At 50.3% G+C, this 26,579-nt stretch overlaps 1 protein-coding gene across 1 annotated transcript in view; it reads left to right on the forward strand.

The window, feature by feature from the left end:
• Positions 1 to 26,579, forward strand: part of LOC119173357 (uncharacterized) — a 420,783-nt gene that overhangs the window by 53,961 nt on the left and 340,243 nt on the right. Inside the window, exon 2 of the mRNA XM_037424210.2 lies at positions 906 to 985. Within this exon, the coding sequence (XP_037280107.2) occupies positions 909 to 985 (77 nt within the window). The 5' untranslated portion in view covers positions 906 to 908. The remainder of the gene's footprint in view (positions 1 to 905; positions 986 to 26,579) is intronic.

Genomic DNA, 26,579 nt, shown 5'->3' on the forward strand with positions numbered 1-26,579 from the left:
ACAAGAAAGAAAGTGTTGTCGGACTTTCTTAACGGTACTTGTATTATTTTGTAGTCTGTTAGCTTCGATCAATGCTGCTTCATTTAAGTAATATACAAAGACTTGGCTTATCTAAAGGATGTTTTTTGTGAGGAATCTCATGCTGTCACTATTTGTCGAAGCACAAACATTGAGCAAATGTTTATTTTTCAGAATCGAAGCCCATATTTCAGTTACTCAGAAGATTAAAATCGGTACGTTTCTCAAGTGCGACGCGAAGTCCTCTTCACAAATGTGCCCGGGATATGCAATGTAGGCAAGGTTTTTTTAAATGGTGGCATTTAGTTGACATCTTGTTTCAGCTCTTTCTGCCCCGGAGGTTGCGCGCAAGAAGAGCGGCACAAACTGACGAACACTGTGCTTCGTTCGTTCGTCGGAGCTTCCTCCAGTGGTCCTGTTTTTCCGTGATGTAGTTGCCTCCACATGACTTATCAGAAAGTTCAAGTGGCAATCCTAAACTCAATCCAAGCGTCTTAGCTGTGATGGCCCATGCGTGCTTAAATTTCGTGCCTACAACTTGCTAGTGAAGGTAGTGATATACAGAAAGAGCTCGGATACACCTTTTGATCATCTGTTAGTATGAACCTGTGTATAGACTATTGCATGTTTGTAGACAGCGGCATGAGCGATAGACATACTGCAGGGGCACTTGCAGCGACGTCGATACAAGCGCTACAGTATGCCGACGTGACATACCACTGGTAGCGTAGAATATATCTGCTGTCAAGGAGAGAATTCAGACTGAAGGGTGACCTGATTAAATTAGTATACTTGGGGACGGTATAGTGTCGAGATGAATTTAGAAGCGTGATTTCGTGCTGTGTTTACTGCGTGTGTGCAATATGCCCTGCTATTCTAACACGCAGAACATGGCCGAGGAATCAGCGATGTCAACGGCCGAGAGCGGCATGAGCGGCGTCGACCCGGGTGCACCAGTGGGAGCGCCGTAAGTGAAAACTCACATTTGAATACACGGAGAGCTATAGTTCCTACACAGGTTTAGGCCTCGCAGAGTGAACGTTACAGAGAACGTGCATGGGGGCAACTTGTGTGGTAGGTACATGCATGTGACAATCTGGAGATTGACGTACTAAGTACTCTCGTGAGCAAAACTCTATGAACCACAGAAGCACGTCCCGAACTTGCCATCTCCTCTCTAGAGGACCTATTTGGCGTGAATGCAATAGACTTTCACACAATGTTGCGAGAGAGAACTGTCACACTGTGATCGTTCAGCCACTATGGGAAGGATGTTATACGAATTGGCCTATGGTCTTCGTGCACATGCTTGCGAGTTTCAAGTGCACTTGTGACTTAGTTCACTGATTTTCTAACAGTTAATATTAAATTGTGTCTAACTAGAAAGAATTGAGCCCTTAAATTTACACTTATTTAGTTGATTGATTGATTGGTCGGGTTAACGTCCCAAAACCACTATATGATTATGAGAGACGCCGTAGTGGAGGGCTACGGAAATTTCGACCACCTGGGGTTCTTTAACGTGCACCCAAATCTGAGCACACGGGCCTACAACATTTCCGCCTCCATCGGAAATGCAGCTGCCGCAGCCGGGAATCGAACCCGCGACCTGCGGATCAGCAGCCGAGTACCTTAGCCACTAGACCACCGCGGCGGGGCCACTTATTTAGTTGCTGTTTTGATTTCGGTTCGGATAAATGAATGGACCTTTCCGAACTTCGTGAGCCGATTTGTATAGGTGAGCCTAAAAAAGGGTTAAGGGTGTTGAAGTGAAACTGCTGAAAATTTGCTGATCCTCGTCTTGCGATTGAGCAGCTGCTGGCCACATGGAGCGAAACGGAGCCGAGAAAACGTAGCTTAGACAAATTCGTCCACTGTATACCTATCGTTATCATACTGGCAGGAGCATCATGCGTCGCATCTCCCACAGACACTAACGCGGGAGTTTTTTCTAGGGCATTATAGGAAACCCTATGAAGCATTTCGCAGCGCAGTGCTCGTGACAGCAGACGGCTCACCCCAGTACAGAGGTTAGCAAGGTTAACACAAACACTCCTACAAGTGACCAGGACTGCTTTGACTGATGCCAATTGGTCTAGTGGTTATGGTCGTCAACATCTGACCCGAAGGTCACGGGATTGAGTCCCGGCCGCGAGGCAGCATTTTCGATGGAGGCAAAAATGGCCAAAGTCCATGTGCTTAGACTTAGGTGCACAGTAAAGAGCACCAGATGGTCGAACTTTTTGGAGCCTTACACCACAGCCTCTCTCACTATAATACCTTGAGCGCTGGGCGTTGTTGCCAAGATATCACCTCGGTATGTTTGCATTAGATCACCGCATCAGGGCACCTCCCCACAAGGACCTCGATAGGCATCAAGCTTGGGACTGGCGCCGCCTGCAGACGAACACCTTTCCCAATCTGTATAAGCTTCACATGATATACTCGGCAATATATCGCGACGTATGCCCGTGGTGCCGAGATACTTCTACACTAACGTATATAACCTAAAGCTGTCCAGAACGACCTGTCATAGTCGACATAGGACATTCGCACACAGTACATAAGTGGGCGTAGGTGACGCGACTTGCTGAACGGACCCTGGGAAGCCAAGTGGCGACCCTGGGTCAGACCCGCCGAACTGCTATAGCTAGTGGAGCCTTAGAAGAAGGGCCCCACCCGCGATGAACTACTTCTTTAAATAAATGCTGTCTCTCTCAGCGGGCATGGATATAGCATCTTGGATATGCACTCCAAAGCTGCGTGGTGCTAGTGTCAATCAAACTGTTTCAGGACAAGCTGCGGACGATTCCTGTCAACTACAAGATAAACAGGCACTAAGAAAAGCTGAACTTGCTATACTTGTACAACAAGCAATTTAGATATGTGATGTTCGAAAGATGAATTTCAAGGGTGACACTTGCAAGAGGTGTACCCGCCTTCCCAGCCTGAGCCGAAGGGAGATACGGAGAAGACCAAAAGTTCGGCACCGCGCTCCCGTAGTCCGTATAATCTTGCTTACAGGTATACTTAACTGTTCGGGTAAAATATCTGCAACCAGATGAATTGATTCGCCGAATTGGTTTAGTGACAATAACACCAACAGAATATAGTTTGTTTGCCAAGAACATTTGGTTTAACACTTACATTTTTGCGATTATCCAAAAGAAAGTCTTGTGAGCAAATATAAAGTGGTGGTACTGGTTCAAGTTAGTTAAGAGCTGCACTAGCTGCACATGGCATTGGACAATGGAAGGTAAAAGCTGATTCACTGTCAGAATACTGATAAAAATTTAGCTCACCTATTAAAGTTGAGAGCGGATGTGGCCATTGCGACCCATCGAGGAATGAATCTCAACCATGCGCTTCGTCCTGCGTGGTCTCCCGGAATCTTGTTCCACGAACTATGAACGTCAGTTCTGTGTCAGTACTGCTACAAAATCAATGGTCAGAGTTGACGTTATACGGACACTAAAAGCAAATATGAAGTCGATATTGATTGCTGAAAGAGCAGTCCGGAAACCTCGCAGTTCTACTTTTAATTATGCCAAGAAAGTGCAATCTTTGAAATGAAATTACATTTTAGTGGTTAGCATTGCGTTAGCACACTTCGAATCACCATCCTCAAGTGGAAACACTAACGTCACTGTTGCACAACGTTGCCTAATTTTACTGCGAAGCCGCCGACACAAGTAGCAGCAGAGCAAAAGTAGTGAAAGGCACGGCATCAACAACGACCATTGAACAATTTACTGCCATGGTTTCTGAGATGGCAGCCTTGGTTGGTTCAACTTGGCCCAACTAGATGGCACGGCCTGTCCTGTTTAACCAGGCGAAATTTGAACTCCTGAACCACTCGCACCATTCCCCTTAGTAACGTCCGGGGAATTCATGGAATGTTTTTATATAGTGCAGCTAGTTTGATTACTACTGAATAATTGTAGGTGGTAATTCTCAGGTCATCGGGATCATTTTGCGAATGTCCCACTCATGGCGCATGTGTTCTCGGGCATTCCCGTTAATCTATCGGCAAGTGGGCCACTGCTGTTGATAATATTGGACTTTTAGACGTTGTCATGCGTTGAACTTTAACTCTGACATAAATTGCTACTTGACTTTAGTGTCACTTTGAGAGTTATAAAGTATTTTTATAATGTCGGAGTATAACCTAAACTGGCAAAAGCCGTGCTTGAGTCTGCAGAAAAACTGTGAGAAGCTGCGATTGTTTCTTCACCTGGTGGAGCAAGTCTGACGCGCTTACCACCTGGTGGAGCAAGATGCGCTTACGCAGCGTACTAAACACACGGTCAATTTGAACCAGAGGAGTAAAATTTAGAAAACAATGGCCCCGAATCTGCATGTTACACTGCAAATGTCGTCGAAAGACGTCTGGAGAAAGTGAACAAAAAGTTTTTTTGATGTTCTGCGCAAAAAAAATCAGTGAATGGTATTCTGGAGGCGCTGCGTTACAGTGACTCGAGTGTGTAGTGGAGGCGAACGAGTGCATCGAGGCACGTTAGACACGAGCGCCATCTGGCAGTTATCTTCAAAAACGAAGGCGTGCACGCCCGCAGAGAAGAATTTGCGCCTGTTTCGTAAGTTTTAAGGAGTAGATCGCAAAGCGACGGGCAGGTGCCACCACCGTGTCGTTGTAGCAAAGTGTTGGAAACGCTCACCTTTTTTGAGCACCACGTTTCAGTGTCAGCGCAGCGCGATGAACAATACAGTCCTTAGAGTTACTTGTGTAAGCCTCTTCTAGTATAAAGGCAGACAAACAAAGCATCGAAGCGTTGTTGTGGCGCCTCAGGTATGCGCAATAATTGCTTTTTAAGTGACAATCGCACAACTAAGAACGCTAAATGTTGAGCAATATTGGTGGACGCTGCGGATGGGGTTGGCCGTTTGGTGCCATTTGAGGTATCGTTAAAGGTGGACAAACAGACAGACAGACCAAAATTTTCCCAAGAAAGACTATCGCCTTTAGAAAATACACACGGGAGGACACATATCTTTCCGTGGCGGCCGCTATGTCTTTATTATATAGGGTTTACGTTTACTGATGAAAAAAAAAAGAAAATCTTGCTTTCAAATGAATTTAAAAAGCATTCTCTGAAAGCGGTCTGATTGTCATGGTCTCACACAGTTTAGGGATAGTTAGCACGGTTAGACTACAAGATAAACAGGCACTTCGGAAACGCTGAACGTGCTATACTTATATGGCAAGCTTTTCAGATATGTGATATTTGAAAGATAAGTTTTAACTTGCAAGGGTGCCCCCCCTCCTTCCCAGTAGCATGAGCACAAAGAGTGAAAGAACCTTCCTACCCCCCTTCCCCACATCGTAATTTGTTTTACGCCACTAACGTTAGCAATACAGCAGATCACGTGATGCGAACGCTGCATGGGAATGTGACACTAACACACTCTTCAGTCGAGGAGGAAGGTAGCCTGCAAGATTCATTTTTAGGGGCGAAAAACTTTAGGACCTAGCCTTGTCGTCAACTCTAACAGTCTGATGGTATGGTATATAGAAAACCGCTGCTATAGTCAATGAATTTGTGTGTATGTGGCGATTACGATTACAATTATAGTCTCAGATATGAATTATATGCAGCAATGAAAACTCTCCGGAAATATGTTCATAAAATGAAATTTAATAATAAATGCACCCTGTTCCCGTAATAAACCAACCTGACAATTACAATTGGGATGCTTGTGTACAGTGGGATGAGGAAGCTGCCGTGCCGGACAGTTTGTCTTCGACGACAAACCCTCGAAAAATGCTTCCGTAACAGCTTGGGTCGGATACAACATCACATGTCTGCAGCATTTGTTCGTTATAGGCGAAACATATGTGTGCATGTTGTGATTAAGACTAGGAAGCAAAGTACAAGCACAAATATTTTGTACCATTGAGTTTTTTAAAATTAAGTAGAGAGGACTCTGGCACTGGAATCGTTCGGCGACCACTAGAATGACGGGTACCGCATGGATTTGCCTTGTTTTCGTACTTGTGGGCAGCGAATCGCACTAGTGACTTCGTTTATTTCTGTGTTTCGGTTTAGTTTCGAAGAAATAAACGAAGCCTTTCGAACTTCGTGACCCGATGTGGAATAGTAAGCATAAAAGAATAAGGCAGCGAAGCGCAACCGCTGAACTTTTGCTGATTTTTGTTTCGCTGGGAAACAACTCCAAGCCACCCGAGCGCCAGAAGTACGAAGATTAGGCAAGTCCGTGTACTACAAATCATTTCCATGCTCGGTGAAGCGCTGTGTGTTGCAGCTCCCTAAGACACTAGCGCCAGAGTAGCGCCATAGACACTAGCGCCCACTAGTGTATATTTAGAAAAGCCTATGCTTTATACTAGCAGACGACTTCAACGATGACATTAGGAGAACGACTGTATTTTGTTATATATGATGTCTCCATACGCTGTAAGATGTACTTCATATGAATTAAAACATTTAACAACCACACGAGCACCATGCACCCGAGGAACACGCATTGACCCTGTATTTACCACTTTGGATTAGATCCACTCGAAGAGCAGTTGGCTCCCTATTTCAGGAACCACAACGCAGTAATAATGTAGAGAAAATGGAATCCAGAACCCAATAAGATATACGAAATAAAGCAAGAATAATTAAAACAGAACTATAAAATAATACATATATATATATATATATATATATATATATATATATATATATATACATATATTATGAGGAAGAGCTTTACTCGAGGCGAGCTCGAGCTGGCACAAACTGATGATGATATCTACAGATGAGGAAATTATACGAATGATGATGACACGTCCAATTGATAAAGAAGAGTCGGTAAAGAAGGGCCGCGCTAAAGGTAAAGAAGGGCCGCGATAAAGAAGGGCCGCGTGAGAGACAATAGGAGGAATTGCGTCGGGTATACAGTTTCAGCCGAAAAACGTGCACAATTTCTGTCCCATGGCAACGGTGGTCGGAAAGAGCGTCAAGTGGTGAGATACGGTAATTAACGGGGGACGTTTGTTCAATCACCGTATTAGGTTCTATAAAACGACTGAGGAATGTTTCACATAAGCCGGGCACACGCATGGGAGACCACAGAAGAACATCGTCTCCTGGGGAAAAGGTGACAGCACGGTGAGTTGAGTCGTAGCGAGACTTGCGAGCTTCCTGAGAGATGCCGGTGTTGATTCGGGCCAGTTGACGCCAGTGCTCAAGGCGAGACAAAAATTGTGCGGATAAAGGGCCTGCTGAGGTAGCAGGAGCCGAAAGGAAGGAGACGTGCAGAGTTACACTTGGAGAGCGGCCATGGACCAGAAAATAGGGAGAAAAGCCGGTGGTGCGTTGCGTAGCTGTATTGTAGGTGAACGTTACGAAGGGCAAAATGGCGTCCCAGTTCGTGTGATCAGGGTTAACGTACTTGGCTATCATGTCTGAGAGGGTACGATGAAAGCATTTCGTCAAGCCATTTGTTTGAGGATGATAAGTAGAGGTTGTTTTGTGGATGATGTTGGCGGCGCGTAGAACCTCAGCAACAATATATGAAAGAAAGACCTTGCCGCGGTCGCTGAGCAGAACACGTGGAGCTCCATGGCGTAAAAATATGTTACGCAGAAAAACATCAGTTACTTCAGTGGCTGTACCAGCGTGCAGTGAGGCAGTTTCCGCGTAACGAGTGAGGTGGTCAAGAGCCGTTACAACCCAACGATTTCCATTGTAGGTCACGGGAAGGGGGCCGTACAAGTTTATCCCGACGACTTCGAATGGCAAAGCGGGACAAGGAAGAGGTTGGAGAAAGCCAGAAGGAGCAGTAGTGGGTTGTTTCCGCCGCTGACATAAGGCACACGAAGAAACATATTTGGCAATCGCGGATGAGAGGTCCGGCCAGGTGAACGGACTTCGTATTTTGTCGTGCGTTTTGTGATAGCCGAGATGCCCAGCTGCAGGATCATCGTGGAATGTCTCAAGAACCTGACGTTGTAGACAACGCGGTATAACGGGGACCCATTTGTTTCCTTCAACTTGGTAAATATAGCGATGTGAAACAAAATTGTGAAGCTTGAATTGTTTCAGTTGTCTGTGAAGTCGGGCGTTCGGGGGAGTAGATTTGCCTTCTAAGCGTGCTATTATGGAGCGGCAGTAAGGGTCAACGCGTTGATGCGACACAAGGGTAGAAGGGCGACCGGATCTTAGCCAACTGAGACCTGCGATGGGTCATGCTGTGGTGGAGATCGATGGTGGTGGGCTATTACGGTTGGGTAGAGGGCAGCGAGTGAGTATCAGCATCTTGGTGCTTCTTACCAGACCTGTAGACGACATCAAAGTTGTGCTCTTGTAAAAGAAGCACCCAGTGGCCAAGATCACCCGATAAGTTGCTTAGCGACGAAAGCCAGCAGAATGCGTTGTGGTTGGGGAGGTAGCCGTGGAGGTATGGACGAAATTTTCGTACCACCCATACAACAGCAAGGCACTCTTGTTCGGTTATTGTGTAATTTTTCTCGGCAGCAGCCAAAGCACGACTGGCGACAGCGATGCCACGTTCGGGTGCGGTGTTGTTACGCTGCAGTAGAACGGCACCGAGACCATGACCACTGGCGTCAGTGTGAAGAATTGTGGGTGCACCTGGATCGAAGTGACCTAGTCCCGGGTCGGATGTCAGGGCTTGCTTCAACGCCATGAAAGCCTTTTTACAGTCTTCGGCCCAGAAGAATGCCGTGTTACTTGCGAGCAGTCGATAGAGCGGAAGGCAAGCCTTGGAAATCACGTATGAAGCGCCGAAAGTAGGATGCCAAGCCGAGAAAACTGCTCAGGTCGTTTTGACGCAACGGAGGGGGAAAATCGAGGACGGCGGCAAGTTTTCAGGATCCGGTCGAATACCGTCTTTGCTGACTAAGTGCCCTAGAACCTTGATCGTCTTGCTTGCGAAGGTGCATTTTTTCGTATTCTGCTGTAAACCAGCTTTTGCAAGGCAGCCTAGGACTTCAACGAGACGTTGTAGATGTTGCGAAAAGGTATACGAAAACACTATGATGTCGTCTAGGTAGCATAAGCAGGTTTTCCACTTCAGGCCACGCAGTACGCTGTCGATCATACGTTCGAAGGTAGCAGGTGCGTTACAAAGTCTGAAAGGCATTACTTTAATTTAAATTCATATAGCCCACCTGGGGTGGTAAAAGCCGTCTTCTCTTTGTCGGATTCGGTATTTGCCAGTAGCCTGATCGCAGGTCAAGGCTGGAAAAATACTCTTCGTCATGCAACGAATCCAGTGCGTCATCAATTGGTGGGAGGGGGTAAACATCTTTGCGCGCTATTTTGTTCAGTGCCCGGTAATCAATGCAAAAACGTACTGTTCCGTCTTTCTTTTGCACCAACACAACTGGCGAAAACCATGGACTTTAGGAAGGACGTATGATATTCCGTCGAACCATGTTTGATACGTTTTCCTCGATTATCTTCTTTTCTGCGAGAGACACGCAGTATGGGCGCCGGTGAATTATTCGGGAGCCGTCAGTCTGAATTTGGTGAGTCGCAGAAGTTTACATACCAAGGACAGCAGAATGAATGTGAAACTAAGGGCGATGTCTGTTCAATAAATTCAGCAGTTCTTGACTCTGGGCTGCTGTCAGATCAGGGCTTATCGTCACCGATAGAGGAGTGGGAGAGTTGAGTGGTGGCGTGCTTGGCTCTGGTAGGTCTTTTTGACTTGGAAGAGCAACAATTGCAACAGGATGCGGGTCAAAAGCGCATGTGACTGTTGATCAACAGGGTGACAATAAGGGTTTAGGGGTCTGATTTAACGCAGTCAAAAAGCAGACCCTACAGAAAGACAAAAGAGGCCTGGAATTATCAGAATGCCTTGATGTACCGTGTGGCCATAAGGTGGTAGAAGCACGTCGCCATACACAACGTTGCTGCAATCAACGCTAATTACTTGTTCTGGGGATGACCAAAGAACATAATCTGAAGTGGTTACGAGATGAATGCGCTCTTGGGGTTCCGATAAAGAAGAGTTGGTGGGATTGAGGTGGATGAGGCACTGAGGACAAGATATAGAAGCGCGTGCACACGACCGAAAATCCCACCCCAAAATGAGTTCCTGGGTGCATTCACGGAGAACTGCAACAGCAATATGATGACGAATACCGTCTATGAAAACACGAACTGTACACTGGGCGAGTGGGCGACAAATGGCGTTCGTAGCAGCACGGAGAGACGGGCCCGAGTAAGGCGTTGTTACTTTGCGGAGATGGGAGCAATGGTCAGAGCGAATAATGGAAATAGCAGCGCCTGTATCCACTAGAGCTTCTACGCGTATACCTTCCATTAACACTGTTAACAAGTTCGATGGTCTGTCTGGAGGGATTGCTGGCTGTCTGGTGGATGCAGTTTCCCCTCCTAGAACTGCATTGGGGAGTTTTCCGAGTGGGCATTCAGAACATTGGAGGCGGGTCACAGAGGCGACATGGAACGGCGATTGGGAGATGGTGAGCGGCGGTGAGACTCACGGGAGTTCACAGGCAGACCACTACTGTAAGGTGGAGAGGGCGAACGCTGAAAGGAAGACCGGTAAGGCGTGCGCTGGTAGTTCGTGAGTGGAGTGAAGCGTCCGAGTTCCTCTGGAGCGTAGCCACGTTGCTCGTCCTGTTGAGGCCTTCGGCAAAAGCGAGATATATGTCCCCTATAGCCGCAATAATAAGAGATTGGGCGTCGAGGACGCGGCATGGCGTAATACGGCTGTGGGCGTATCGGTGGTGACACTGACGCCACAGGTACATGGCCACCTGGTGTGGCCGCTGGCATAGTGGTGGGTGCTGAGAGCGCCGTGACTTCTGCGTACGTTGGTACCTGACGAGGTCTGGATTCGGCGGAACAAGGTGAATGTGACGCAGATGCAATCTCTCGCCTAATGATGTCCCGCAAGTTGGTTGGAGCTGAGGCTAAAATAGGCGGTGGGGCGCAGGAAGAGCAGCGCCTATGAAGCTCCTCAAGAACGATGTCGCGGACCAGGGCACGGATGTCGAAGGCCGCAGGAAGACGAATGTCCGAGGCATCATGGCAAAGACGAAGAGACTGAAGTTCTTCTAGTCTCTGGCAAATGGTGATGACATCTTGAGTCGCGGTAGGGTTTTGCGACGCAAGGGCGTTGAATGCGACGGTATTTATGCCTTTGATAATATGGCGTATTTGGTCGCTTCGAGGAATAGCTGAATTTACACGCTTGCACAAGACAAGAGCTTCCTCAATGTCCGAGGTGTATGATTCACTCGCCAGCTGAATGCGTTCAGCAAGCTTCTTCGTTGCTGCTTCAGCGCGAACACTAGGGGAACCGAAAATCTGACGGAGCTGCCGTGCGAACGTGTCCCAGTCGGGAAGATCTTGGAGGTGGTTTCGAAACCAGGTTTTGGCAACTTCAGTTAGGTAGAAAGGGACCGTACGCAACTTCTGTAGAGCATCCCACCTGTTCAACTCGCTGACGAGGTTGTAGGTGTGTAGCCATTCTTGAACGTCATCCCCTTTGAGACCCGAGAATACTAGCGGATCACGCTGGTGGCTGTGGATGGCCAGGGTCGACGGCGGAGGCTGCACTGAGCTGGTGGTGTTGGCTGTAACAGGATTGTCTTGCCCTGCCATGGCAGGTGGTAGTAGACGATGAGCCGAGCGGAGCTCCAATGGTAACGTGCGATAGATACTGGGATCGATACCCAGCACCTCCACCACTTATGAGGAAGAGCTTTATTGGAGGCGAGCTCGAGCTGGCACACACTGATGATGATATCTACAGATGAAATATACAAATGATGATCACACGTCCAATTGATAAAGAAGAGTCGGTGACTGCGCTCACAATATATTGTCACGACATCAAAATAGAGGTCTTGCCGTAGAGACTGAGACACCAGAAGCAGCTCGATCTTTTTAATTAGAACGCGCGAGCGAGTTCTTCTTCTTCGTCCATTTCGTAGTCCTTCGTGGCACATGCACAACTGTCATCGTCTTTCTTGGGCAAGCACGTGACATTTGCCTCCCTCCGAAAGAAGCATCGTCCCGATGCGCAACTTAGGTGCTCTACGAGGCGTATCAAGTGGTCGTACGAAAACGGTAACCGGGAGCTAATTAACTCGATAAATACGGTTTCATACGCACGACGTGCACGACTTCGGGCAAACGCTTTTGGCGCTTAGAACTACAATTAGTGTCGGGAACGACTTCGTAGTTCACGTCGTTCAAGCGTCGCGTGACGCTGTATAGACCAAAGGACCGTCTTAGCAGTTTCTCAGACAGTCCACGTCAACGTATCGGAATCCAGACCCACACTTTGTCGCCTGGTGAGTAGCTAACAAACTTGTGTCGGGTGTCGTAGCGTTGTGCATCTTGATGCTGCTGATGACAGATGCGCACGCGCGCGAGCTGCCTGGCTTCTTCGGCACGCTGAGTGAATTCTTCGGCGTCTACATGGATGTCGTCACACTCATGCGGCAACATGGCGACCAATGTTGTCGTGACTTCGCGACCATAGATCAGACTGAACGGTGTCATTCCAGTGGTTTCTTGTCGAGCGGTGTTATAAGCAAAGGTCACGTACGGCAATATCTGATCCCAGTTTTTATGTTCCGTGTCAACGTACATACTGATCATGTCTGTGAGGGTCCTATTGAGGCGCTCCGTCAGTCCGTTTGTCTGCGGATGGTATGCAGTTGTTCTCCGGTGAGCTGTACCGCTGAGTCTGAGAACCGACTCCAAAAGCTCTGCGGTGAAGACAGGTCCTCTGTCTGTGATCACTGTTGTCGAAGCGCCATGCTGAAGGACGATGTTTTCGATGAAAAACTGAGCGGCTTCTGCTGCTGTGCCACGCTGCATAGCTTTAGTCTCCGCATAACGGGACAGGTAATCAGTAACCACAATAATCCATCTGTTCCCTGTTGAGGAAGTTGGAAAGGGACCCAGGAAATCCATTACAATCTGGGTGAACGGCTTTTCTGGTGCTTCGATTGAATGTAAAAGACCGGCTGGCTTGCTGGGAGGCGCTTTGCGTCTTTGGAAGTCGGTGCACGTTCGCACGTGATGGTTAACAGCAGCAGGTAACTTTGGCCAGTAGTACTTGCATCGTAGTCGGCACAATGTTCGGGTGTAGCCTAGATGACCAGAAGTTGCTTCATCATGGCACGCTTCCATAATTTCTTTTCGAAGAGAGGCAGGCACGACGAGAAAGTGCGGGTTACCGGTGGGTGAGAAGTTTTTCTTATAGAGAACATCGTTTCGCAAGCAAAAAGACGGCAGTCCTCTAGCAAATAACCGCGGCACGTCTTTACGTCGTCCTTCTAAATATTCAATGAGTGGTAACAGCTCAGAGTCACTGCGCTGCTCTCGTGCAATAGTGGCCATGTTGACAACTCCCAAGAATGCCGCGTTGATGTTTTCGTCATCAGGAGCGACAGTTTCCACTGGCGACCGTGAGAGACAGTCAGCGTCGGTGTGCCTCTTCCCAGATTTGTAGACGATGGTCATGTCAAATTCTTGAAGTCTTAGGCTCCAGCACGCCAAACGACCAGATGGATCTTTAAGGTTGGTGAGCCAGCACAAAGAGTGATTGTCGCTAACAACCTTGAAGGAGCGGCCGTACAAATACGGACGAAATTTGATGACTGCCCACACCATGGCGAGACACTCCTTCTCGGTGGTCGAGTAGTTCTCCTCCGTGCGAGAGAGAGTTCTCCTGGCGTAGGCTATTACTCTTTCACAGCCGTCTTGCCACTGCACCAGAACGGCACCTAGACCTACATTGCTGGCGTAAGTGTTAAGTACTGTAGGGGCGTCCTGGTCGAAGTGAGCAAGGACTGGAGGTTTTTGCAAGCGTTGTCGCAGTTCATTGAATGCCATTTGCTCCTGCTCACCCCAAAAGAAGGGGACGTCCTCACGTGTGAGTCGTGTCAATGGCGCCGAAATAGACGAAAAGTCTTCGATAAATCGCCGGTAATAGGCGCACAACCCTAAGAAGCGTCTCACAGCCTTTTTGTCACGGGGTGCAGGAAATTGCGCTACGGCGTCTATTTTGGCCGGGTCAGGTCGAACACCCTCGTGACTGACGACGTGGCCTAGGAAGCTGAGTTCGTTGAAACCAAAATGACATTTTTCTGGTTTTAAAGTCAGGCCGGCCGAGCGTATGGTTTGGAGTACGGTGGATAGACGGCTGAGATGTTCCTCGAATGATGCTGAGAATACAACATCGTCCAGATAGACCAAGCTTGTTTGACACTTCAGGCCCAATAGTACGGTGTCCATGAGACCCTGAAAAGTGGCTGGCGCCGAGCACAATCCAAAAGGAAGCACCTTAAATTAGTAAAGGCCATCAGGCGTCACAAAGGCCGTTTTTTCGCGATCTCTCTTGTCGACTTTTATCTGCCAGTAGCCGCATCGAAGGTCCATTGAAGAGAAATAGCGCGCATGACGCAGCCGATCGAGTGAATCGTCTATGCGAGGCAGTGGATAGACGTCTTTCTTCGTGACTTGGTTCAACTTGCGATAATCAATACAGAAACGCAAGCTGCCGTCTTTTTTCTTGACCAAAACCACGGGGGACGCCCAAGGACTTTTCGAAGGTTGTATGACGTCATCCACGAGCATCTTTTGTACTTGCTTCTGAATCTCCTCGCGTTCTTTCGGAGCCACACGGTAAGGGTTCTGCCAAATTGGTCGCGTGTTGTCTTCGGTAATGATGCGGTGCTTGGTCAATGGTGTCCGCTGGACCTTTGACGTACGCGAAAAGCAGTCTTCGAATTGGTGTATAAGTCCAAGCAGACGCTTCCTACCAGAGGGCGGTAGCGTGGAGCAGATGTCCACCGACAAAGTTGTCGAGGCAGGGACTGTCGCGTCATCTGGTTGCAAAGCACAACAATCCCCGGCTTGGTATATACCGTCGAAGTAGGCAATTGCGGTACCCTTCTGGATTTGACGGCGCTCGTTGCTGAAGTTTGTAAGGAGCACTTCTGCCTGTCTACCAGTAAGCGTTAGGATGCCTCTCGCGATGGAAATGCCTTGCGTGAGCAAAAGAGCGACTATGTGCTCCACTATCACATCCTTATAGGAAGGCCACCCACTGGGCACAGACACAAGGCAGCAAGATCTCGGTGGGAGCGTCACATCGTCGGCTATTCGCAAACTGCCGCGTAGTTCGTCGCTGCTGTCGTCGACATACGGATGTGCGCAAAACGTCACCATACTTTGAGGGATGTTGATAACAGCACCATGATCTCGAAGAAAATCCATGCCCAAAATTAGCTCTTTACAGCAGTCTGGCAACAGGACGAAAGTGGCCACGAAGCTGGAATCCCCAATGCGAAGTCGAGCGGTGCATTTACCCGTGGAAATCATCAGCTGGTCACCAGCACTCCTTATGTGTGGCCCTGTCCACGGTGTCTTGACCTTTCTAAGGCGGTCGGCGAGTTCTTGTCGCATGATTGAGAAGTCGGCGCCAGTGTCGACCAGTGCTGTAACGTAATGTTCGTCAATGAAAATGCCAAGATCAGCACGTAGAACTTCACCGGCATTAGTATTCGTTGTCGTATTCGTCGTCGTATTCGTCGTCGTATTCGTCGTGGTTGTCGTCATATCTTCTTGCGATGATAGGGGGAACTTTTCGGTGTCTCGACAATTGGCAACTTTACCCCCGGAGGTCGCAGCAGTTTGTTTCCCCGACACGGGCTAGGCGAACGGCCTCTGGTGACGTTCGCGTAGCTTTGAGGGAAGTCACGGTGACGCGCAGGAGATGGAGATCGCCAGCGACGCTGTGTAGTTGCTTGGCCAGTCGACAGTTCATCGGCATCGTGGGCACGACGGTCTTCAGAGCGGAAAGAAGCGGGACGAGAAAAGTTCCCAAAGCCGGAATTGCTATGACGGCAATAGCGAGCAATCTGACCTGGTTCTCCGCAGCGGAAGCAAATAGGTCGACGGTCGGCCATGCGCCACAAGTCAGTTCGGCGAACTGGTGGTCGTCTCATGGAATCCCGTTGCCACCAAGGTACGGCCGTGGGTCGTGGCTGGAAGGGTGTCGCCACAAATGACGGTGGAGGACGACGGACCACATCAGCGTAGCTCGCTGGATGTGGCTCAGGACTTGGCGCCGGTGGTGTAACGGCTTGCCTCAACTTCTGGCGGACGATTTCGGCAACAGATGCGACGGGCGGTTGGGTAGGCGGAACGCAGAGGGCCTGAAGTTCCTCACGCAGTATTTTCCTAATCATTTGTCGCAGGGAACTTTCACACACGGCAGTGTTCTGAGCTGCAGCACTTACTGCCGTGTGGTTCGGCAGGTGGTCAAAGTGTCGGTATCGTTGTCGCAGTGCGCGCTCGATGACAGTCGCCTCTCTTATGAATTCATCTACTGTTGTAGGTGGATTTCGTACGAGGCTCGCAAACACTGGTTCTTTGACACCCTGCATTAGGTGACGCACTTTCTTCGCCTCGGGCATGTCAGGGTCAGCTCGTCGAAACAGACGGATCATACCCTCTGCGTATATGGCGGCTGTTTCGTTGGGTTTTTGTGCGCGACCCTCACTCAGTTGCTGTGCGCGATCCCCTCGCTCCGTGTTCAAAAATGTGGTGAAGAGCTTTCGACGGAAATCTTCCCAAGATTGGAAAGTAGTCTCGTGGTTCTCGTACCACGTGCGAGCGCTATCTTCCAGGGCGAAATGTGCACGGCCAAGTTTGTGCTGTTCGTTCCAGTGGTTAGATACAGCGACCCGTTCGAACTGTTCGAGCCAGTCCTCGACATCTTCGTACTCTTCCCCATGGAAACCTTCAGGAACGCGAGGATGTTCAAGAGTCACCTGGGAAGAAAGAGTGGTCTGCGATGGAAGGGTAGCCGTGGATGTGGTAGGAGCTGCGATGCTGGTTAGAGGCGGAACAGGTACGGACTCCGGACTTAGGCCTAGTAGGCGCCGACTGAATTGGTGCACCGGAGTCGTGACGAGGGGCTGGATTTCAGGACTGGGTGAACGGGTCCGAGCAAGACTCTCCTGCATCCAGTTGTAGGCTCCAGCACCTCCACCAGTGTCACGACGTCAAAATAGAGGTCTTGCCGTAGAGACTGAGACACCAGAAGCAAGTCGATCTTTTTAATTGGAACGCGCAAGCGAGTTCTTCTTCTTCGTCCATTTCGTAGTCCTTCGTGGCACATGCACAACTGTCATCGTCTTTCTTGGGCAAGCACGTGACAATATATATATATGTGTGTGTGACGATACGATGAATGGGAGACGTGGCCTGGCTCATACGCCATGTTTTTTCTATCCTGCACTTCTTCCTTCTCGGCTTCTACCAATCATCGCCTCATACGTCACACGATTCCCCCTCCCTCCGAAAAAAGGCATGGATTACGCACAAAAAATGTAAACAAGGAGAGGTTGAGAAGTCACAAATGTCAAAATGAATAATTGGTTTCATGGCCCCGTGGTGTTCCGTAAACTCGCAAAACTTCAGAAAAGACTACAGCAGCCCGGTGAATGGGGGAGTTCTGGTGGACGAGGTTGGCTGTTGTGTTCTGGAGAAGGTAACCGCGTCTTGCAAAACTGCACTGAACAGGACGTGACTTGAGCACCTGCGAGGAACGAACAAGGTTGGAAGTCCTTGGAGCACTTCAAGGTCGAATGTCGTAGGCGCAGAATCCTCTGTCGTACGCGCTGTATTCTGTGTCGCAACTGAGACAGAATTAGTGCTTGCAGCCTGCCTGTACAAGAACTGAAGTTCAAGAAATTATGTATATGTTTGTGCGTTGTACAAATTATAGCGTTCAGTATCTTTCGTAGTTTTCTGTGGCGTTGGCTCCGTTGTCGTGAACTAATGGGATGGTGTCTAAATCTTTGCGTGGTAGAACTGGTGACTTCTTGTCTTGTTCGGTGTTTTCTGAGGTTTCGGAGCTGTAATCTCAGGTGCAGTCTTGATATTTTGTGCCAAATGCGTTTCTGGCACCGATCGCTTATGCAAAGATGTCTGACGTCTTCCATTGGTTTTAAGAGGCTGACTTTGCGTCGTCGTCCTTGTCGGTGTATTCGTTGGAGTGTCTGCGATTTTTGGACTTGCTTTTGCTGGCGTTGCTAATGTTGCTGTGGAACGCATTGCGGTGAGATCCCTTCTTGAACATCGCGCTCGTTTTCTTCACAACTTGATGTTGGGCCCTGTAGGCAGCTGGTAGTTTGTGGGCTGTTGTCATGAACTTCGGCCAATGAAGATAATGCTTCAGAATTGGTAGAAAGTTCTTCAGAAGCTTCTTCTACCCTGTTCACTACGAGAGGCTCTTGCGCATTGCAGCGTGCGACGTTCGATGCGTCGGAGGCTTCGGTGTTGCTTCTACTGTCGAGTGTGTATGGACTGGATGGCGATGCATCAACCCGTGTGGAAGGAGCATGGCTCGACAGGGTATTTTCCCGATGTGCCATGTCATCTACCATAAATACGGCGTCCTTATAAGGCAAATGGTGAGCGTTAGGGGCGCTTGAAGAACCGCGTGATGAAAACCCAGGTGGTGGACCACGTATGCGAGACGAAGAGTGAACGGCATCAGGCGGTTGGGCAAGGTCCTGCGTCATATGCTGAAGCGATGACTTCGCAAATGCCGACTTTCGTGCAGAAGGGAGGCGCGCTCGATGGCTGTGTTTTTCCCAATATGCGCATGGCCTTCTGTAAGTAAACTCATGTGCCACTTCGTCTTTAGGCAGTTGTCGATTCGCGCTGGGCTTTCGAATGGTTGAGGACTGCTTAAGGAATCGACGATAGTGTGCGGTTGTCTCTAGATGGTTGGCAATGAGTAGGTCTTGGTCATAGTCGTTAAAACGGGTAATCATCTCCTCTTTGATTTTTCGCGATGACTCGTCGTTCTCGAATATGTGGGTGAGGTAAAATTTGAATGCCTCACCTGAGATGTAGTCAGTGAAGTTGATGATCATCTCCCGTTCCGACCAAGATGCAGCGGTAGCGTGGAGCTCGAACAAGTTGAACCAGTCTTGTACGGGTCTATCGTCCGCTGATCCGGTGTACTTGGGGATGTCAAGGTCATCTGATGGTGCTGTCATGATGCTGGTCTTGGTGTAGAGTTGGGATGTACTTTTGCGGTCCACGTTCGGTCACTGCGTCTTGCTGGTCACTGCGTCTTGCGTTCGAAGATGGTGGCCGGTTGATGAAGTGGTTGGTGAAGTCTTCATCCTGTCGACTCGTGTGACGCTACGATGAATGGGAGACGTGGCCTGGCTCATACGCCATGTTTTTTCCATCATCGCCACACACACACACACACGCACACACACACACACACACACACACACACACACACACACACACACACACACACAGCACACGCACACGCACACGCACACACGCACGCACGCACGCACACACACACACACACACATACACACACACACACACACACACACACACATGTAGGCTTATGCCACAGTAGCGAAAGAAAGACACGCCTGAACGATAACCGATGCCAGCCCGGAACGTGAGCCGTGGCTTCACGTGCCACGGCCTAGCGCCTTCTTTATTTTCTTCTGTCGCCATCGCGTGCTCTCCGGTTTGCGCACCGCCCGAACGAGGGCGCTACAGGGCCCCCCGTGTAGACTGGAAGTCGGAATGTGACATGCCGTTTGTGGTATTCCAATGGAAGATCAGTCGTAGATGAGAGGCTTTCTAGGGCGGTCTCCAGGTACGCCGGCTTGAGTCGGTCCAAGCTGACTGTCTCTTCACGGCCGTTCTGAAGTAGAGTGGCAGTTTTCGGGGTGCGGTGAAGGTCGTGGAATGGTCCGTCGTAGGCTGGTGTCAAAGGTGGTCTGACCGCGTCGTGGCGCACGAAAACATGTGTTGCAGTGGCCATATCAGGGTGGACGAATATGGTCTTGTGTTCGGAAGGTCTGGGTGGAGTGGGCCGGAGGTCTTGAACGCAGTCCAGGAGGCGTTGTAGGAATTGCTGTGGCTGGTCTGGTAGCTTCGTTGACGTGAAGAAGTCTCCCGGAAGCCATAGAGAAGTGCCATACAACAGCTCTGCTGTTGAGCACTGCAGGTCTTCCCGGATGACAGCTCGTAAACCTAAGAGCACCAGTGGCAAGGCATCAACCCAGGTGGCTCTATTGAGTCAAGGCGGTCTTCAGTTGTCGATGAAGGCGTTCCACCATGCCGTTGCGCAGGGATGATAAGCCGTGGTATGGCAATGTCTGGCTCCGAGGATGCGATTAAGGCAAGTAAACAGCGAGGACTCAAACTGACGTCCACGGTCTGTTGTCACGGTGCCAGGACAGCCAAAACGGGATACCCACGTAGAAATGAAAACGCGGGCAACTGTCTCGGCTGTGATATCTTGAATTGGAACAGCCTCTGGCCAGCGTGTGAAGCGATCGACCATGGTCAATATATAACGGTACCCCTGAGACACTGGTAGAGGGCCCACAATGTCTAGATGAACATGTTCGAAACGACGGCCGGGTGGAAGGAAAGGTTGGGGCGGCGTCTTAGTATGACGGGAGACCTTTGTCATCTGGCAGGGCAGGCACATGCGCGTCCAAGCGCGCACATCACCGTTGATTCCGGGCCAGACATAGCGCTGGGTGAGAAGACGCTGAGTAGCCCGAATGCCAGGGTGACAGATGTCGTGTAAGGAGTGGAAAACGGTGCGTCGTAATGAAGCGGGAACGAAAGGGCGGGGAAGGTCAGCTGAGACATCGCACCACAAGCGCTCAGATGATAATGGATGAGGCACCAGGCGTAGTCGGAGAGAACGGGGGTTCTCCCGAAAAGCGGCAAGCTCTCTATCATCCTGCTGAGCCGAGGAGAATGAGGCCCAGTCGATGGTTGGCGGTGGAGAGTCAACCGCGGCTATACGAGAAAGGGCATCTGCGGCGGTGTTGTCAGCTCCTTTCACGTGGCGGATGTCAGTCGTGAACTCCGATATATAAGCCAGATGGCGGAGTTCACGGGGCACGTACTTGGATGAGTTAGTGCGGAAAACATACGCCAGTGGCTTATGGTCAGTCAGCACGTAAAACGAGCATCCTTCCAGGAAATGCCGAAAGTGCTGTACTGCGGCGTAGATGGCTAGTAATTCCCGGCCAAAGACGCTGTAGCGGGTCTCAACAGGAAGTAGCTTCCGAGAGTAAAACTACAAGGGTCTCCACTCGGAGTTAATGCACTGCTGTAAGACGGCTCCGACGGCCACGCTGGATGCGTCCACCATCAACCGAGTAGGGGCGTTGCTGCGTGGATGAATGAGAAGCACGGCGTTAGCGACCGCTTGCTTAGCAGCAGCAAAGGCGGCCTGGGCCTCTGACGACCAAGGAATAGCGGAGGACGGGCCGGCGGTCGACCGAAGGAGGTCGGTGAGCGGTCGTAGCAGTTCGGCACAGTGTGGTATGAAGCGCTTGGAAAAATTCACAAGCCCCAGGAATTGGCGTGATTGGCGCAGTGTTGTAGGCTGAGGATAATCCTGAATTGCTTTAACGTGGGACCAGAGAGGGCGTATTCCTTTGGATGATATGTGATGGCCCAAGAACTCGAGCTCAGATGCGCCGAAAGTACACTTAGAGGCGTTCACAACGAGGCCGTACTGCTGAAGACGTTGGAACAGAGCGCGTAGATGGTGCTCATGATCTTCAGGTGTGCGGCTGGCGATGAGGACATCGTCAAGGTGCGCAAACACAGTAGGAAGATTCCGTGTGACCTCAGAAATGAACCACTGGAAAGTTTGAGCCGAATTGCAGAGTCCAAAAGGCATCCGCACGTATTCAAACAGCCCAAAGGGCGTCGTGATGGCGGTCTTAGGTATGTCGGCGGGCTCGACAGGAATCTGGTGGTACGCCTTAACAAGGTCCACTTTGCTGAAAATTGTGCAGCCGTCGAGGCGCGATGTAAAATCCTGGATGTGAGGTAGAGGATAGTTGTCGTGGACAGTCTTGGCGTTCAATGCTCGATAGTCCCCACAAGGACGCCAGTCACCAGGATCACGCTTTGGCGCCAAATGCATCGGGGAAGCCCAAGCGCTTGACGACGGGCGGATAATGCCGAGCTGCAGCATGTGGTCAAACTCCCGTTTAGCAATAGCTAGGCGGTCTCCGAACAGGCGGCGTGGTCGAGCGGCTGCCGGTGGACCCCGGGTGACGATGTGGTGTGTCACCGTATGTTTAGGCGGTTGAGTGAGGTTGCACGGTTTAGTTAACTCCGGGAAACTCGCCAAGATTTTTTCGAACGGTGAGGAAGGTATCAGCATGCGGATGGGCATTGGAGCGATGTCGGACAGGACTCCCGAGATGGAGAGACGCATACGTTGCTATAGACGAGGCGTTGGCAGCACGAAGCACTTGCCCCTGTGACTTTGAACGATCAGCCTTAGTCGGGGGCACAACGCTAATTTCCGCGCCCGTATCTATAAGGAACCTGGCGCCCGATAGCTGGTCCGTGACCATGAAAAGGCGGCTGGGACGAGAAAGAAGATCACACGCCGCCGTCAGTGATTCCGGCAGGCGTTTCCCTGCCACGAACATGGGGGTGTACACTTCGTGGCTCGGTGTCGGAAACGCCGGTGGTACCAGCAGATGGGTGGAGGGCTGGGACTCCCAGCATCTCGTGTGCGTGGAAGAGCTCGACGACCGGAACGAGGCGAACGAGTCTCCTGCAGGGGGCTCCGGAGTGCGGCAATGGAGGCGGCGAGCTCGTCGATGCGGGCCTCAAGGCGCGAAATCGCCGTGTCTGCTTGTGGTAAGACAGCGTTGACAGATGGGGAGGTCGCTTCATGAACCTGATCGGCGAGCTCCGCCAGGCGGTCGAGATTGACGTCGCCGGCCGCCGCGAGGACGAGGCGGATTGGCTGAGAAAGGCGTTGGAGGAAGAGCTCGCGAGGCAACGCTGAGTGGGCAGAGACGTCGTGTTTCCCAAGAAGCTGTCGCATTCGGCGCAGTAGTTGGGAGGGGCACCTGTCGCCAAGGTCCCCCTCTGCAAGGAGCTGCTGTAGGCGGACGCGTTCCGAAGGCATGAATCGTTCCAGCACCTTGGTTTTAAGGTGCTGATATGGCGTAGTGTCCGAGGGGTTGGAGAGGACGTCGGAGAGCTCGCTGGCAATGTCAGGAGGAAGGACGGAGGCTACGTGGTTGTAGCGTGTCGTTTCCGAGGCGATGCGGTACAGGGAGAATTGCGCCTCGACCTGATGAAACCAAACTTGCGGGTCCTGTGGGCAGAAAGATGGGAGACGCAGTTGCACGGCCGAGACGTCCTGCGGACGTGAGGCTTGTTCGGTTGAGGGTGCATTCGAGTCAGTCATTGTCTTCGTCCGAGGTCACCACTTGTAGGCTTATGCCACAGGAGCGAAATAAAGACACGCCTGAACGATAACCGATGCCAGCCCGGAACGTGAGCCGTGGCTTCACGTGCCACGGCCTAGCGCCTTCTTTATTTTCTTCTGTCGCCATCGCGCGCTCTCCAGTTTGCGCGCCGCCCGAACGAGGGCGCTACACACACACACACCACACACACACACACACACACACACACACACACACACACACACACGCACACACACACACACACACACACACACACACACACACACACACACACACACACACACACACACACACACACACACACACACACACACACACACACACACACATACATATATATTGCCGCTAGGTGAAAATAACAGAGCACAGCACGACCGTGCGACCAGAAAAACGAGGTCTGTATTAACAGAACAAAAGAGCAGCCACTTCGACTTCTTCTTTCTCAGAGGAATCGCGGGTGCTGTCCACGCTCATCACTTCGTCGTCCTTTGTCTTCTTGCCCGGCATTTAGCCGTGACATTAGCCTCCCATTCAAGAAAGCATCGTCCCGATGCTTTATAATCAAAGTGGTTTGTACTCGTTGGAAACGCATGAGTTCATTCGGCGAAATAAGGCTTCATGCGTACCACGTGCACAACTTCTGGAGCATACCGTCGACGCCTTGAAGAGTGCGCAGTATCAGGAACAACCTCATAATTAATGTCACTGAGACGTCGCAGAACTTTATAGGGACCGAAGTACCGTCTTAACAGTTTTTCTGAGAGGCCACGGCGCCGAATAGGTGTCCATATCCAAACTTTCTCTCCTGGCTCGTAGGAGACTGGTAGGTGACGAAGGTTGTACCGTCTTGAATCGTAGTCCTGCTGGCGACTAATACGTAGGCGTGCAAGTTGTCGGGCTTCTTCGGCCAGCTGAGTGATATAATCAGCATCCGTTTCAGCGTCTTCGCACTCGTGCGGCAGCATATCATCCAGCATAGTGGTGACTTCACGACCATGAAGAAGGCGGAATGGCGTTGTTCTTGTTGTTTCTTGATAAGCCGTGTTATAGGCGAACGTGACATATGGCAAGATCTCATCCCAGTTTTTATGCTCCACATCGACGTACATGCAGAGCATATCCGCTAGTGTCTTGTTGAGACGTTCCGTAAGACCATTCGCTTGCGGATGATACGCCGTTGTTCGCCGGTGGGATGTGCCACTAAGTCTTAAAACTGTCTGTAATAGTTCGGCTGTAATAGTTCGGCCCTGTCAGTTATTACCACTGATGGAGCACCATGCCTCAGCACCACATTCTCTACGAAAAATCGGGCTGCCTCATTTGCCGTGCCCCTCTCCAAAGCCTTGGTTTCGGCGTAACGAGTGAGGTAGTCGGTGGCTACTATAATCCATCTGCGACCTGCTGATGAGGTTGGAAATGGGCCCAAAAGATCCATTCCAACTTGAGCGAATGGAGTAACAGGCACGTCAATAGGATGGAGGAGGCCTGCTGGTTTGACGGGTGGAACTTTTCTGCGCTGGCAATCAAGGCACGTCCGAACATAGTGTTGAACGGTTGCCGTCAGTCGTGGCCAGTAGTATTTCTGCCTCACTCTGCACAACGTACGCGTGTAACCCAGGTGGCCGGATGTTGGTTCATCGTGGCATGCCTGTAATACTTCGCTCCTTAGAGATGTTGGGACGACGAGTAAGTAGTCGTTTCCGTGTGGCGTGAAGTTCATCTTATACAGGACGTCGTTGCGCAAGCAGAATGACGAAAGCCCTCTCGCAAACAGTCTAGGTACAGCTGAAGTGCGACCCTCTAAAAAACGTATTATGGGTTCTAGTTCGGGGTCGTCTCGTTGCAGCTGTGCGACAGTTGCCGTGTTTACAACTCCGACAAAGACTGTATCGTCATCTTCTGCCGTCGCAGGTTCGTATGGCGCACGAGGAAAGCAATCAGCGTCTGAATGTCGCTTCCCCGATCTGTAGACTACCGTCATGTCAAATTCTCGAAGCTTCAGGCTCCAGCGCGCCAACCGTCCTAAAGGGTCTCTTAAATTCGTCAGCCAGCAGAGGGAGTGATGGTCGCTGACAACATTAAAAGGACGACCATACAGGTATGGGCGGAATTTTATAACCGCCCACACCACCACAAGGCACTCTTTTTCCGTAGTGGAATAATTTTCTTCCGCACGTGAAAGAGTTCTGCTCGCGTAAGCAATTACTCGTTCGGCGCCATCCTGCCACTGCACGAGTACAGCTTCTAAGCCGACATTGCTAGCGTCGGTGTGAACTGTTGTCGGTGCGTCATCATCAAAGTGTGCGAGGACTGGTGGCTTCTGAAGGCGTTGCCGCAGCTCGTCGAATGATTTTTGCTGCTCTTCATTCCATACGAATGCGACGTCTTCTCTGGTAAGGCGAGTCAACGGCGAGGCAATGCGCGAGAAGTTCTCAATGAAGCGTCGGTAGTAAGCACAGTCCTAAAAACCGTCTGACGGCCTTTTTGTCAGTTGGTGCTGGAAAATTCGTAACGGCAGCTATTTTTTCAGGGTCAGGCCGCACACCTTCACTGCTGACAAGATGCCCCAGGAACAGAAGCTCTTCGAAGCCGAAATGGTATTTTTCCGGCTTAAGAGTTAGTCCGGCGGAACGGATAGCTTGAAATACTGAGTGCAGTCGCCTGACGTGTTCGTCGAATGTGGCAGAAAATACGATGACGTCATCTAAATACACTAAGCACGTCTGCCACTTGAGGCCTGATAGTACGGTGTCCATTAGCCGCTGAAACGTTGCCGGTGCTGAGCACAAGCCAAATGGAAGTACCTTAAATTCAAAAAGGCCATCAGATGTCACGAAAGCTGTTTTCTCCCGGTCTCTTTCATCGACTTCTATCTGCCAATACCCACTCCTTAGATCCATCGACACGAAATAACGCGCGTGCCGTAGTCGATCGAGTGAATCGTCGATACGTGGAAGTGGGTAGACGTCTTTTTTTTTCACCTGATTCAGCTTGCAGTAATCCACGCAGAAACGTAAGGTGCCGTCTTTTTTCTTCACTAATACAACCGGCGAAGCCCAAAGGCTTTTGGACGGCTGAATAACGTCGTCTTCAAGCATCTGTCGCACCTGATTTTCGATGGCTTCACGTTCTCGCGGAGCTACCCGGTACGGGTTTTGCCTGATGGGTCTGGTCATGTCGTCCGTTATAATTCGATGTTTCGTCAGCGGCGTTTGACGGACCCTGGAAATCGAAGAGAAACAAT

This window comes from Rhipicephalus microplus, chromosome 5 (genome assembly GCF_043290135.1).
Source record: "Rhipicephalus microplus isolate Deutch F79 chromosome 5, USDA_Rmic, whole genome shotgun sequence".
NCBI lineage: Eukaryota > Metazoa > Arthropoda > Arachnida > Ixodida > Ixodidae > Rhipicephalus > Rhipicephalus microplus.